This window comes from Pan paniscus, chromosome 1, assembly GCF_029289425.2.
Source record: "Pan paniscus chromosome 1, NHGRI_mPanPan1-v2.0_pri, whole genome shotgun sequence".
In the NCBI taxonomy this organism is placed as follows: Eukaryota; Metazoa; Chordata; class Mammalia; order Primates; family Hominidae; genus Pan; species Pan paniscus.
Genome location: NC_073249.2, coordinates 45,208,969 through 45,223,937, shown reverse-complemented (window position 1 = coordinate 45,223,937; position 14,969 = coordinate 45,208,969). Strand labels below are relative to the sequence as shown.

At 52.0% G+C, this 14,969-nt stretch overlaps 1 protein-coding gene across 1 annotated transcript; it reads right to left on the bottom strand.

Moving 5' to 3' along the window:
- Positions 1-2,278: 2,278 nt before the first annotated feature.
- REN (renin) lies at positions 2,279-13,852 on the bottom strand. Its single transcript, XM_003822971.5, has 10 exons — positions 13,631-13,852; positions 9,438-9,588; positions 8,717-8,840; positions 7,981-8,099; positions 6,819-7,015; positions 4,778-4,786; positions 4,094-4,213; positions 3,595-3,736; positions 3,237-3,335; positions 2,279-2,595 (listed from the first exon to the last, which is right to left on the bottom strand). Exons 1-10 carry the CDS (start codon positions 13,807-13,809, stop codon positions 2,434-2,436), a joined length of 1,302 nt encoding a protein of 433 aa, XP_003823019.4. The 5' UTR covers positions 13,810-13,852; the 3' UTR covers positions 2,279-2,433.
- Positions 13,853-14,969: the final 1,117 nt, after the last annotated feature.

Genomic DNA, 14,969 nt, shown 5'->3' with positions numbered 1-14,969 from the left:
TGCCAGTCCAGCAGACTGCGCTGTCTCCTGGCAGGCCACTGAACAGCCAGGGCGTTGGAGTGTTTGGGCACATCCTGGGCAGGACTTGGGGCAAGACTGAGTTAAAGCCTCCCTCCCATCCTGAGCGTGTGAATGGAGCCAGGTAGCAGGCAAGCGGTGTACCCGAGCCCAGTGCTTTGCTTGGCATTCGGGGTGTGAAGTGGACAGACCCTCGCGCGTCCTGGGGAGGACAGCTAAATGCCTGGCGCAGCTAAGGGCCAAAGCAAGGCGTGGTGATGGCTGGGGGTGGGAAGGAAGGGGAAGGGGTGACAAGGTGTCCCGGGGCAGGTTGCTGTGGGGAGGAGACATGGAGAGAGGCCAGGCCGGCTCAGGGGGCAAGTCCCTCTACTAGCCAGATTCTCCTTTGGTCATTCTCTGCCACCTCCTGAGCAGGGCTCTGTTGGCTGCCAGCCCTATTTGTTGTAGTGAGGCCTCAGGGATCTCACTAGTCACTATCTCTCACTGCCCCACCCAGAAAAGCGCCTTCAGAGAAGGGGCCCTTTCCTATTTTCCCAGTTACCCCTTTGGCCTATCCCGGAACCTCTCAACCGCGAGGCTCCTATGCTTACTGCGGTCCAGAATCCAGCTCTGTCTAGCAGAACTTCTGCAGTGATTGAAATGTTCTATATCTGCTGTCCAATGCAGTGACCACTAGCCACGTTGATTTTATTAAAAAATTTTTTTTATTTGAGACAGAATTTCGCTCATGTTGCCCAGGCTGCTGGAGTGCAATGGTGTGATCTCTGCTCACCACAACCTCGGCCTCCTGGGTTCAAGCGATTCTCCTGCTTCAGCCTCCTGAGTAGCTGGGATTACAGGCATGTGCCACCACGCCCAGCTAACTTTGTATTTTTAGTAGAGACGGGGGTTCCTCCATGTCGGTCAGGCTGGTCTTGAACTCCTGACCTCAGGTGATCCACCCTCCTCGGCCTCCCAAAGTGCTGGGATTACAGGCGTGAGCCACCGCGCCCGGTTGATTTTATTCAATTTTAATTAATTTTAATTTTAGTGTAAATAGCCACATGTGCCTACCATATTGGACAGTGAAGGAGATAATGGGGGTCGTGCCTGCCTTCCTAAGGTCCTGGAGCTCCAGGATGGAGCTGGAAAAGACACTGGCCTCCAACACTTCCTTTGCAGTGAGGAAGTACAGCTATGCAGGACAAGGGAACATGGAGAATCAGTGGGAGTCCAGGGTCCTGAAGCCCAGGCTCCGGCTCTTGGCGCTGCACAGGGACTCTTGCAGATGGCTCCCAGAGGTACTGAGGGCCTGGTTGGGCCATTCAGTGCCTCACGACTTTCTGTCAAAAGAGAGGTGAGCAACTATGGTGAAGAGGGATGGCTTCAGTGGCTCCAGGTGGATGCTAATTTCTCATTCCCCAAGTTACATGTGCCCTGAAGACAGCCCAAGGAGTGAGAGTGGGAGAAGAGACTTCAGCCTGACGAGTCCCAGGTGGATGGGATGGAGGATAGCAGTGTGTGTGTGCACCTGTGTGCTTGTGCACGTGGCCCTGTACCAGCGTGTGTGAAGCACTGTACTTATGACGGTACCAACTGCTTATGATAAGGTGGAAACCCCCAGGACCCAAGTCAGACGGGCTGGGTTCCAGTCTTGATTCTTCACTATCTTTCAGTATTCTTCACTACTTGATTCTTGACCGAGTAATCTTGGGCAAGGCCTTCCATTCTCTGGGCCTCAGTTTCCCCACCTGTAAAGTGGAAGTATTGCCTGGATCTCTGGTGTTCTATGATTTTAGGTGGTAGTGCCTTAGAATGCCTGTGTAAATGGCTACATGGGGCAGGGCGGGGGCATCTGCAGTGGATAAGGAGAGCTGAGGGGAGTTTTGCAGGGACAAGAGACAGGGCTGACTAGCTCAGCAGAGCAGAGTCTGAACTCAGAGCTGGCTTCTGTGAGCTGGGAGAACTTTCTGACCCACAGTCTACTGCCACAGCATTAGCCTTGGTCCCTGAGGGACTAGAGGGAGCTTGGTTCCGGCTCTTTTCAGACTTCCCACCTGAGGTTGTGTAAACAGCTCCACCTGAGTCCCGTTGATGGCAGATGGATGGCATCATCCCTGCACGCAAGAACCTGTGCGCTAGGCGAATGTGTAGCTTGTCTGTGTCACATTCCTGTCCACACATGATCACGCAGCCCCTCCCTCTGTTCTCAACCCTAGTGAACCCAGATGCAACAGGCTGTGAACATGAAGTCTTTATTCTCTTTGTCCTCAAAGCAGGGAAGGGCTGGTGCAGGGGTCAGGGCACGCATCCAGCAGGGGCTCCACATCCAATGTCTCCATCTGAGGGCATAAGCCCAGGCAGAGGGGCATCTCAGAGAGTGTTCCAGCTCTGGGCCAGGGCTGAAGGCAGGGCCTGCCTGGGTGGCAGAGGGCCTCAGCGGGCCAAGGCGAAGCCAATGCGGTTGTTACGCCGATCAAACTCTGTGTAGAACTTTCGGATGAAGGTGGCCCCCAGGGCCCAGGTGGGTCCAGTGGGTGGCGGGATATCCATGGCGTGGATGGCCAGTGTGCACAGCTTTTTACTACTGTAGGATTCCTGGCAGGAAGGGGGAGAGTTTCTCCATACCCAGCACATGAGCATTCTCCTTTCACCTTGCCTGACCCCAGCAACTGTCTTCAGCAACATTCCCCCTCTCGCCCCCATCTCTCCCCTAGCCACACTGGGCCTCCCTCACATCATGGCCATTTTGCCCCATCGTGGACTGCACCACTCCTATGTTTAGCCCCTGTGCTAGATCCCAGGCAAACAATGCATCAGGCACCGTGCTTCCTTCAGGAGCTTACAGTTTGCCTTAGCTTCTGATCCTAGACAAGTTATTCAACTTCTCTAAGCCTATTGATTATGAAAAGAGGGTAAGAATATAGGAGCATAGGATTATTGGGAGTATTTGATGAGAAAATGGAGATGAGGGAACAGGCATAGTGATGCCCAAACATGGCCACACATTGGAATCACCTGGGGAAACTGAGCCCCAGGTGCCACTTCTGGAGGTTCTGATTTAATAGGTATGGGATGTGGCCCAGGTACCAGGATTTTTCAAAGCTCTCCAGGTGACATGCACAGCCAAGTTTGAGAACTACAGTTCTAACATGATCTGTGCATTGTAATCTGTCCCTCTTTGAGGGTCTCTGTCCAGCCTTTCTCCCTGCCACCGAGGGGGCCGACTCGAACCTCACCTGAAATACATAGTCCGCGCTGGTGAGCGTGTATTCTTTGCCTCCCAGGTGGAAAGAGATGTCGGGGAGTGTAGGGCCCTCGTTACACTTCACGACATACTGGGGTAGGGGGCAAAGAGAGCCTTCTTGAGTATGGAAGACGTCTCAGCAGACAAGGAGTCCTGTGCTGGTGGCCTGGCCTCTCTGCTGGAGAGGGCTGGGCACAGTGCCCCGCCCCATGGGTGACCAGCCACATGTGTGGAGAGTGTGAGGTGAACAAGCGAAGGCCTGAGATGGCCTCATTTGCCTGGGGGATTTGTGAGCCGATACCAGGTGGCGCTCCCCCCACCCACAGCACCTTCCCTCTTTGGCCTCTTACATCAAACAGCCTCTTCTTGGCTCCCAAGGCCTCCATGAGCTTCTCTATGGAGCTGGTAGAACCTGAGATGTAGGATGCACCAGTGTCCACCAATGCCAGGCAGCCGTCTTCACAGAGCAAGGTGGATGACCCCACAGACACCCTGGGGGAGGCCACAGTCAGACAGACAGACAGACAGACAGACAGAAGGCTGATGGGGCACCTCCAGGCTGCATGTCCTTCCTGAGTGTGGGTGGGTGGGTGGAGGCCACGCTGGTGGCCTGTTGAGGCAGTGAGTAGAGGAGGGAAGGTACTGTCACCCTCCACCACTTCTCCCCAGGCCCCTCCCTTCTCTGTTCCCCAGCCTGGACAGAGCAGGCAGAGAGCAAATGGTGGCTGTGCTTAAGAAGTGGCTGCATTTGGAAAGAGGGCAGGATGGTAATGCAGTCCTTCCCCACCCTCCCCAACCCCAGTGACGGCAGCATTTTTTGGAGCCCGGGGAGGGTTGAGGATTTCTGACCCCTTCATTTGAATCTGCCAGACACCAGTCTTGATGAGGTTGATATAGTGGAAATTCCCTTCGTAATGCTGGGGGTCGCTGCCTCCCAGCACAATCTGTCCTCCCAGCGATTGAGAATTCCTAAAGGAAAGATCAGAAGCTCTTGGAAACCCATAACCTCCAGGACCCAGCAACTCAGGCAATCGGGGAAGGTTGCACAAGGGTGCAGGGGAGGACAGAGGGCTCTGGAGCAGAGGAATGTGGGACAGACAGCCAGGCTCGGAGCTGTCGTTGGGAAGCATGCAGAACATACTGCTTCTCTGCCTTTCTTCCCCTCCCCAAGACCAACCAGAGGTTGTTCCAGGGTAGTCCAGCTGTTCCCCCAAAAAGCATCCCCAGAGAGGTCACAGAAAAGGAGCAGGTACAAGGACAGTGAGTGGATGTGAACAAGACACAAATGGACACCCCTCACTCTTGGGTTGCTGCTGATTGAGCAGGTGCATGGGAGGGGACCCTGGGGAGGCTATTGGGTATGGGGTGGGCAGGTGGCATGGAGAGAGCAGGAAGGAGAGACAGAGAACTTCGGCATCTAGTGGAGGCTGGGCTTGCTGATGTGAGTTTTGGGCCGGTGGCGTGTGTAATTCTAGGTCAGGTGCTCGGGGAGTACTGGAAGGTCACAGCCATGTGGGGGTTTTGTCTCCTTACTCGGAATCTCTGCAGAGAAAGAGAGACAGCAGAAAGGAAGCTTCATTTCATGCCAGCCTCATCAGCCCTGCTGTTTGGCAGGGTGGGTGTTATGTACTCTCTTTGCCCTTCAGGCAATGGAGTCACCAAGAGGCGAAGTCACTTGCCTGAAGTTACCCAGTCCATGAGTGAACAAGTGGGGGACTGGAGCCAGGCTCCTGGTGCCCCGTCTGGAGCTGATTCCCCTCACCTTCCTTTCCTCCTCACTGCACTTGGCTCAGGGACTACTGTAGGCCTAGTCTCCAGGGCATGCCTGTGTGTGTGATGTGTTTTTCCAGAATTCATACTAGAATTCACACATGCACATGTGTGCATGGGTGTGTAGGTGTGCATATGTTATTTTGTGCAACTGCAAACTACTTGTGTTTTTATAAATTCGGAATGTATGTGTATATGCTAGCACAAATTCCCTCCTGCCTCTCTCTCAACACTTCAGCATCTCTCTGGATGTGCCCTCCTTCCCATCCCAAGATAAAAGAAGAGGCCAGCCCTCTCCTCTGCAAAACCTGGCTTCTTCCTGTCTGCTGGAACCTCATCTCTTTCAAGGCCTCCAAACTCCAGTGCCCCCGTTTAGCTCCTCTTCTTTCCACATTTTTATTCTCTTTCTTTCCATTGGCTTCTTCCTCCACCTACAGGCATCACTCGAGCATCCTCTAGCATTTAAAAACACCCACCCTTCCTCTCCTGCTTCTGGATCTCACCCCCCACGCCACCCCCCATTCCCTTCCCTGTTGAATGTCCCAGGGCAGCCTACATCTCATGACCTCCACTTCCTGACACCCACGCCGTCCACCTCTTAACTTCTTGCCATCCGGCCTTGCCCCCACCTCCTCTAAAACAGCTCTTCTAACGACCACCCCTGAATGCAGAGCCGCCAATTGGGCTTTTCTCAAGGCCTCCCTTTCTATCACCAAACCGGAGACTCCTCTCCATTTTACTGTGAGGTTTCTCTGAACTCTGATCCTCTCCTCTATTCTTTTTGCCACTGGCCTCATGTTCTTACCCTTGTGACTTTTTTTTTTTTTTTTTTTTTTTTTTTGAGACTGGATCTCACTCTGTTGCCTTAGCTGGAGTGCAGTGGCACAATCACTGCTCACTGAAGCCTTAACTCCTGGGCTCAAGTGATCCTCTCGCCTTGGCCTCCCAAAGTGCTGGGATTACAGGCATGAGCCACTGCACCCAGCCCCTTTTGCCTCCAGCTCTCTTGTCTCCAACTCATGCCATCTTTCTAAGCCCAGCAGTTTGGAGTAGAGCCCAACCCTGCTCAAGAGCTTCCCCAAGGCTGGCTGAGCTGCATATAAGCTCAGCCTAGAATTGAAAAGCATCCATGGTTTTCAGCACCACACTTGCTGCCTGCCTGTGACACTCTTTACGTTGGAATATGTCTTGTCTTCCCTATTAGCCTGTAAGCTCTATGTGGGTAGGGGAGTACGGATTCTGCCTTCTTCACTGTGTTCACTGCTGCACCCCCAGAGCCTACCACAGTGCTTGGCACATAGCATTTACTGAACTGATGAGTGAGCAAACAAACGAATGAAGGCTCTAATGGATGACTGAAGTTGGCTGTCTCTGTGTGGGAGGAGCCATGGCCCTAACAGGCAGGGCTACAGCTCACAGTAATCCCTTATTTACCATCGCCCCCACCTTGCATCTCCTCTTGCTCCAGAGTGGCGCTGTCTATTAGAATGTCCTGTCATGCTGGGAATGTTCTCTATCCGCACTGTCATAAGACTGTAGTTACTAGCCACCGTGGCTGCCAGGCATTTGACGTGTGGCTAGTGCAACTAAGAGCCACCAGTTGAATGCTTAATTGATGCTTAACTGTATTTAATTAATTTAAATTTCAATAGTGCCTTCCATATTGGCTAGTACAGCTCTAGACATTGATTGGCTGTCACCTAATTACAAACACTTTACAATTCTGGCCCAGACTCTCCTTCCACTCCCCATCTCTTCTCCCCTCCTGTCCCCCCACCTCAGCCCTTGGAGTCCCAGTCCCCACCTGTTGTAGTAGAAAGAGAAGACGTCCTCTTTTAGCACCCCTTGGGAGATGATGTTGTCGAAGATAGGGGTGACCCTGCCAATGGCCTGTTCAATGAAGCCCATGCCCACAACCCCATCAAACTCGGCCAGCATGAAGGGTAAGGCGGGCATCTCCGTGACCTCTCCAAACATCTGTGTCACCGTGATTCCACCCACCTGTGGGAGGAAGGACCAGAGGAGACCAAGCCCACTGCCCACTCCTTGGTTGGAGTCTGGTCTGGGCTTCCACACTAGGGATCCCAGGGGCACACATGCTCCAGGGTACAGAAATCGGGGTAAGAGTATTTCCTCAACCCTGCACGCACACACTCTGTGCCAATACACATCTCTGCTGCGGAGCCCAGAGAGAGCTGGAGTTGACCAGGGATCGGAGAGCAGAGGCTGAGAGGGTGGTCCTGCCAAGCAGCAAAAGAAAAGCTGCCAAGAGCTCCTCCCCCTCCCCAGTGGCCAGACTTTCGTGCCTGGCAGGACTGGGTCTTGGCCCCCACCCTTATCATGGGCGAAGGGTTTCTTTAGCACAGACAAGCTTGCCCTTCTCCCTCCTTTATATCTGAGTTCACAGAAAAAGGAAGGGAGGCAGGAATCACCCTCATTTCCTCTCAGGTGCCATGTGTGCCCCTCCCCTAACTCTGATGGAGCAGGGCCTGAGAAACTCCAGGTTGAGGAAACGGTCAGACATGGGCCACATGAAAAAGAAAAGCAGGCCTTGACCTGAGTCCCAGAGTCAACCTCAACTGTGACCTTAAAACCTATGCCTGACCCTAAAACTCAGCCTGACTCTGACCCTGGATTTCAGTCTAGGGTGTAGTCCAGTCAGAGCTGGTGAACTTGGACGAGTTACTTGACTGCAGCCATGGGGCTCAGGACAAGCCCTACATGCAAGTTAGATGCAAAAACATCCACAAACCACCCAACGGTGAGCCCGTAGCCCAGGCTTGCTCCCCCATAGGTACTGCTGCTTTGCAGCAACAGCCAGATGTGGCAGAGCAGGGTGTTCCTCAGCTCCCCAGGCTCCAAGTGGGCTGCAGTGTACCTCCCCGCAGGTGTGGGCCCTGGAGGGTCAGGAGAGGCCTGGGGACAGAAGGGGTTGGGGGCAGATGACCTAGGGCGGCCCAACTTACGGTGATGATGTCCTGGCTAAGAAAGCCACTGACTGTCCCTGTTGAATAGCGGAGGGTGAGTTCTGTTCCATTGTGCTTGTAGCTGGAGGAATCCGAAGCATCGAAGAGCTTGTGATACACTGGCAGGGGGACAGAGGCTCAGGTTTGTCCAAGAGTGGCCCAGACAGGGGGACTCAGAGGCAGGGTGCATTGTGGGTATGGCTGGTTAGCTTAGGTGCAGGGATGAGTGGCCCTAGGGTCAGGGGGCTTGGAATATGTGCTTCATCAATCAAGGACTGGGTTTCTTGGGCTCTCCTAATGTGCCCATACATCGAGAATTTTGTCCTAAATGAAGGAATTTAAAGTAATCACTAACACTGATAACACCAGAGAAGATGCCAGGCACAGAGTAAGTGCCTAGTAAGAGGTTGTTGATTAAGACTAGGGATGGAAGAGTTCCGAGTGCCTGGGATGGGTTTGAGAATTCAGTCCTGTCTCAATCTCAGGAAGACTGGGAAGTGGCCTTCTGGGTGCTCAGGGGTTCTTGGACCTTTTTTTTTTTTTTTTTAACCTTGGTGGCTGTATCAGAAAAACGGGAGACATCTTCCTCTCTCCCCTACATGTCAGTGGGCACAGAGTCAGAGAGGAAGCCACTCCCTTGGTGGCAAGAGGGATGGGAGCTGGGTGTTGGGCAGGATTGCTCATGCACAGTAGGGCAGGGGGATGGAGGAGAGGCACTGTGGGTCTTAGGTCTCACCACAGGCAGTGTAGAGACGGCTGCACTTGGAGGAGGGCACCCAAACATTGGACGAACCAGTGTCAAAGACGACTTTGAAGGTCTGGGGTGGGGTGCCGATGCCAATCTCGCCATAGTACTGGGTCTGTGGGGGTAAAAAGAGAGGGCTGGAGGGGCTCAGGGGACCTTGGGTCTTGGGGTCTTGCCTGGCTTCACTCTTGGCTCTCGGTGTGAGACTTGGCCCAGGCGAGGTCCTATAGCCTCTCGGGGTTTCCATTTTCCTGCAGGAACTGGTAGGAGGCTTAGCATCTCCCCATGGCATCCCAGAAAGTGGGAGTCTCAGTAAGACAAGAGGGCAAAATCAAAACATTGAGAATGAAGCAGGAAGCAAACTTGACTCTTGAGGATCCTCTGGGGCAGGAAGCCATCAAGTTGTGCTGGGCCAGGTCACAGAAACCCCCACCTGAGTCACACACCCCTTCCCACCCACCTGTGACACCTGGCTTGAGGCCTGGGCTGAGTTCCAAACCTAACCCTGCCCCTGAATGGCCCCTGGGTGCCTTCCTGTCTTCTGTGCTCAGGCTTTCCAGCTGGAAAATGGGAATTTTCTAGGGTGCTCACGTGCTACTCAGCGCCTTCGTCAAACACAGCTTGGAAAGGGTGAGTCTTGCAGTAAAGAAAGCCCTAGGTCCACGAGGGAAAGGAGACAGGGAGGGAGCGAGGGGCTGAGCCAAGCACTCACGTCCATGTAGTTGGTGAGGATCACGGAGGAGGTGGTGTTGCCAAGGGTCAGCCTCTTCATGGGTTGGCTCCACTCGGGACCAAGCCTGGCCATGTCCACACCTCGTTCCTTCAGGCTTTCTCGGATTGAGGGCATTCTCTTGAGGAAGATCCTGGCCCAGGGTGGAGGAAGCAAAAATAGGAAAGTGCTGTACCTCCACCACAGTGGTAGAGTCCCTGAGGCCAAACCCCAGCTTTTAGTACAACCACCTTTAACGTTAGCCCAGCCACCTGGAAATCACCTCTGTTGCTGAGGCCCTCCGGAGCATTTATAAGAGTTACTTCTTGTCAAGAGTCAATTTAGAGGAGTCAGCTGCCCAGGGATTAAATAACCCTGAAGTGACTTCCTTCTGTTGCCTAATTTTGATTAGACAAGGCTATTTGTTTATTGGTCCGTTCATTCATTTATTCTGTAATCACCTGCTGAACAACTACTTTGTGCCTCACTGTGCTGGACACTGGAGCTAGAAAGATAATGATCATGACTGCCTTTAAGGAACTCCACCTGGCGGGAGGACAGACAGGAAACAGGCACAGACATTCCCTCTGAAGAGATTAATGCCAGGGAGTGCCCCTGTCAAAACTAGGGGCTGGCGGGGAGACAGTGCCATGGGAGGCCGCTAGGTGGCAGCAGATGCCCACAGCAGCTGCGAGGTCTCCAGGATACCAGGGGACAGGCACCCAGCCAGGGCTGTGGTGGAGTGGACCCCCTGAGCTGGGTTGGGCCTAGAGAGATGCCAGCATCTTCAGAGCGCCATGCACCTCGTCCTTGGAGAGATGTGTCCCGGTCCCTTGGCTTCTTGTCTAGATGTTTTCCCATCACCTTTGAGAGGCAGAATTAAAGAGACCTAGGAAACTGACTCTACTGAGCCGCTACTGAAATCACACCAACAAGCTAGCTGTCATCCATTTTATAGATGAGAAAAATGAAGGCTCACAGGGACAAAGGTGACTCAGAAATGTTGAAGCAGGGATTCAGAGCATGTGTCTGGCCCTATTTCCCATATAGGGTCCCCTGGGTCCCGACATAAAGGCTGCCAAAGCCCAGAGGAAGATGTCTCTAGCTGTTCACGGGAAGGTCCCAGGATGGAAGCCCAAGTTGACTCTGCAATAGACTTTCCCATACACACAGAGATTCCCTCTTTCTTCTACTTTCTTCTCAGTGGCTAGTCCTCCTATACTTACACTACCCTTTCCTTCCTACATCCTTCTTGCGTCCCATGCATTCTACTTACCCCCATTTTGCCCATGAACATGAATGCAACTTTTATGCCTATCAGCATGGTATTGTAACAGAAATGATTTGTTATCTTCCTATCACAGGTTACTGTTACCAAAATATTTTCACAATCATTATTTTATTTGCTCTCATAAGGTGGATGATTTTATTACTCCCACTTTACAGCTGGGAACGTGGAGGGTCAGAGGTTTGACCCCAAAGAGGTTGCATTTCCCACTGTTTACTCACAACAGCCTATGCTTTGGACCTTTACTTCTTGCCATTTCCTTTTCAGAAAATCCTTTCCTTCTTCCCTTCCTTTCCCCCCCCCCAGTTCTTTAGTCCTCCAAGGCCCAACATGTACCCCCACCTCCAGGAAGCTTACCCCAAGGCCTCCAGCCCACACCAGCCTCACCTTCCCTTGGGCCTCAGCTCTGTTTTTCCTTGGGTCTCACAGCCCATACTGTACAGCTTGTGGAACTGGTGCCGTACGGTGGTGAAGACAGTGGTTGCAGGGGGCATGCCTGAATCCCCTTACCACTTATGTGATTCTGAGAAAGCTACCTAACCTCTCTGGGCCTCTTCTAAGTCTCCATTAACCCCTCTCTAACAATGGGCCTAATGGTAGTACCTACCTCAGAGTCACTGTGCAGATGAAACCATGCGACCACTGCTCAATAAGTGTAAATTGTAGGTGTGTATATGTACATGTTCACCTTGAGAATGGAGCTCATTCATTCAGCTGTCCCAAGTGCCTCGCATGATGCTCTGCACATAGCGGGTAGCAAAATTCCTATAATACTGTTTCAAAAGCTGGATTCCCCCTCCACCCCTTGCCCAATTCCATTCTTCTTCTCTTTTGGATAACAGCAGGGGAAGATGTTTTTACTTTCCTCTACCTTTATCCTGGAGTGCAGCTGCTTTGAAGCACCCATCCTCTTACCCAGTGCTCACAACCCAGCAATTACTCTCCGAGAGCCTCAGAGCAAGGGAAAGCAGTTTTGGAAGCAAAAGGCCCAGTGTGTGTTGAGGCTTAGCCTCTTACATATCACCTCCCTGAGCCTCAGTGTCCTCATCTGCAAAGTGGGAATGCTGAGTTGTTGGGGGCATGACTTGAGATGAGACATGTGAAAAGATCCTGTGACACCCTAAGCATTTTATAGGCTTAGCAACTATTACCATTATTAAAATGTGCCTCCCTACCTTCAGGACTGCTGGTCATATCTGCTGTCCCCAGATTGAAAACCCCTTTCTCTGTGAGGCCTTTTCTCAAATGCTGTCTCTTCCCCTTCTTCAGTCTTTTTTTTTTTTTTTTCTTTTTTAGATAAGGTCTGGCTGTATCACCCAGGCTAGAGCACAGTGGGTCAGTCTCTGCTCACTGCAGCCTCCACCTCCCAGGCTGAAGTGATGCTCCCACCTCAGCCTCCTGAGTAGCTGGGACTACAGATTTGCACCACCACACCTAGCTAATTTTGGTATTTGTACAGACAAGGTTTCACCATGTTGCCTAGGCTGGTCTTGAACTCGTGAGCTCAAGCGATCTGCCCACCTCAGCCTCTCAAAGTGCTGGAATTACAAGCATGAGCCGCGTGCCCAGCTTCCTTCTACAGTCTTAATGAATCACTTGTTCCCACAAGGCCTGGCACCCAGGGGATGCTAAGGTTTTCTCCTTTTAATTGTGGGCTACCTAAAGCCTTTTTTTTTTTTTTTTTTTTTTTTTTTTTTAGACTGAGTTTTGCTCTTGTTGCCCAGGCTGGAGTGCAATGGCGCCATCTCGGCTCACTGCAACCTCAGCCTCCCAGGTTCAAGCGATTCTCCTGCCTCAGCCTCCCAAGTAGCTGGAATTACAGGCATGTGCCACCACGCCCGGCTAATTTTGTATTTTTAGTAGAGACAGGGTTTCTCCATGTTGGTCAGGCTGGTCTTGAACTCCTGACCTCAGGTGATCTGCCCGCCTCGGCCTCCCAAAGTGTTGGGATTACAGGCGTGAGCCACTGCTCCCGGCCAAACCTTGCTTTTGATATTTGTAAGAATCCATCCTGTAGTACTAACAGTAGCTGGGCTCTTACAACGTGCCCAGCTTTCTATGCCTTATCTCCTAAAATCCCCAAAGCCGCCCCATCAAGTAGGTACTGTTATTATCATACCTGTTTAAAATGATAAACTGAGACTTGGAGAGGTTAAATAACTTGCCCATGATTCCAGACCTAGTTTGTTCTGCTAGTGAAGCAAAATTTAAATGAAGGCAATCTAACTCTATAAGCCTTGCATTTAACCACGATATCAAGCTGCTTCCCTGGTACAGTTAACTGTACCCATGCCCCGACCCCCGTCTTTTTTTTTTTTTTTTTGAGATGGAGTCTTGTTCTGTCACTCAGGCTGGAGTGCAGTGGCACGATCTTGGCTCAGCAATCTCCGCCTTCCGGGCTCAAACGATTCTCCTGCCTCAGCCTCCCGAGTAGCTGGGGATTACAAGTGCCTGCCACCATGCCCGGCTAATTTTTGTATTTTTAGTAGAGATGGGGTTTCCCCATGTTGGCCAGGCTGGTCTTAAACTCCTGACCTCAAGTGATCCGTCTCGGCCTCCCAAAGTGCTGGGATTACAGGCAGGAATCACCGCGCCCAACCACCCATGCCCTTCTTAATATTCAGGCTGTGAGCTCCTCAAGTGCAAGGGGCATGTCCTAATACTTCTGAGTTCTCTACAGTGCTTAGTTAGCATGGTGCTCTGGGCAGGAAGCAAAAGTCACAGCTTCTAGACCTGACTACTAGTGTCATTTATTGGGCAAGTCACTTGACCTCTCTGAACAGGTCCATACTTCCCTGTCCAGCTGATCGTAAGGACTGAATGACACCGCATATGGAAAAGCCAGGGTGTTGGGAAGGTGGGAACCCTGCACCCCTCCCACCCCTTCTCTGCCTGAGTTACCAATTACCGTTTAAAGGTGGTGGTGTCTGTCGGGAGACCAAAGGTACAGGAGCCCCAGAGCAGCAGCAGCAGTCCCCAGCGAGGCATTCTTCTCCATCCGTCCATGCTTCCCTCAGTCTGGGGCTCTCTCTGAGATCCACTGAGGTTCTGTGGCTCCCTTAGCCCTTCCCCTTTTATACACTCCATGCATGGGGTGATTGCAATTCTGCTCTGCCCTGATTTATTACCCTGGGGTAGATGGCAGGGCAGTCAGCAATAAATCTCACTGCGGGACAGAGCTAGGTGGGTGAAGGGTACCCAGGTTTCCGGATGGGGAGCAGAGGGGCTGGAGGAAGGACAGCTGTGGGAAAGCAATCTTGTGTCCAGTGACGCTAGCAGCCCTCTATCTGGCTTGGCCCTGTGACCCCTGGAGCAGGCAGAGGCTGATGAGAAACAGCACTGCTCAGGGCTAACATCAAAACTGGGACAAGCATAAAACCTAGGTTTCCAGCTCCCTAGCCCAGACCCAACCCCTATACCCTGGAAGCTCCATTCTCTATATTAACTTTGGCTTTGTCCCTGACTGGCCTCTCCCAGGCTACAGCCCAGTTTTCCCATCTAGAACATGGGTGAATCTTCACGACTGGTCTCTTGGCAGGAAAAGCAACAGCTGGTTTAATTATAAGAGTAGAGGGGCCAGGCATGGTGGCTCACACCTGTCCCAGCACTTTGGGAGGCCAAGGTGGGTAGATCACCTGAGGTCAGGAGTTCCAGACCAGCCTGACCAACAATGGTGAAACCCCATCTCCACTAAACTACAAAAATTAGCTGGGTGTGGTGATGGACGCCTGTAATCTCAGCTACTCAGGAGGCTGAGGCAAGAGAATTGCTTGAACCCAGGAGGCGGAGGTTGCAGTGAGCTGAGATCATGCCACTGCACTCCGGCCTGGGCAATAAGAGTGAAATTCCATCTCAAAAAAGAAAGAGAGTGGAGGGAGACTTAGCATGACTGACTCCATTTTGCCTCTGACCCCCAGGGGTATTATCCTTTAGGCTAAAAGCTTCTGCTTAGCTCTGTACATAGACCAGCTAATTATAGGAGTTTAGCTTGCAGTTCAACTTTAAAAAAAATGGTAACAGTTCCTTTCCCCAAACTAACCCCCAAGGAGATAAGGAAATATACAGACAAATAACAATGTTATGTTAAAGATGTATAGGAACACTGTGACCTGACCTAGAAAAAAGAAGTTTTACAACGTCCTCAGACCCTTGCTGGCACCCAGGTGTCTGTGGTCATCAGTCACCTCTTGATCCCAATCCCCTTCTTCTTCCCCTTCCCTTAACATAAAGAAGAGCCTAACGTTCAT

What these genes read in the sequence shown, in the direction of transcription:
- REN (XM_003822971.5), bottom strand. Translation starts at nt 13,809, where the DNA reads ATGGAGTGTATAAAAGGGGAAGGGCTAAGGGAGCCACAGAACCTCAGT. An exon ending in GACACCACCACCTTTAAACG is followed by an intron (nt 9,589 to 13,630) that starts GTAATTGGTAAC and finishes ACCCTGGGCCAG; the next exon opens with GATCTTCCTCAAGAGAATGC. An exon ending in CCGTCTCTACACTGCCTGTG is followed by an intron (nt 8,100 to 8,716) that starts GTGAGACCTAAG and finishes TCCCCCTGCCAG; the next exon opens with TGTATCACAAGCTCTTCGAT.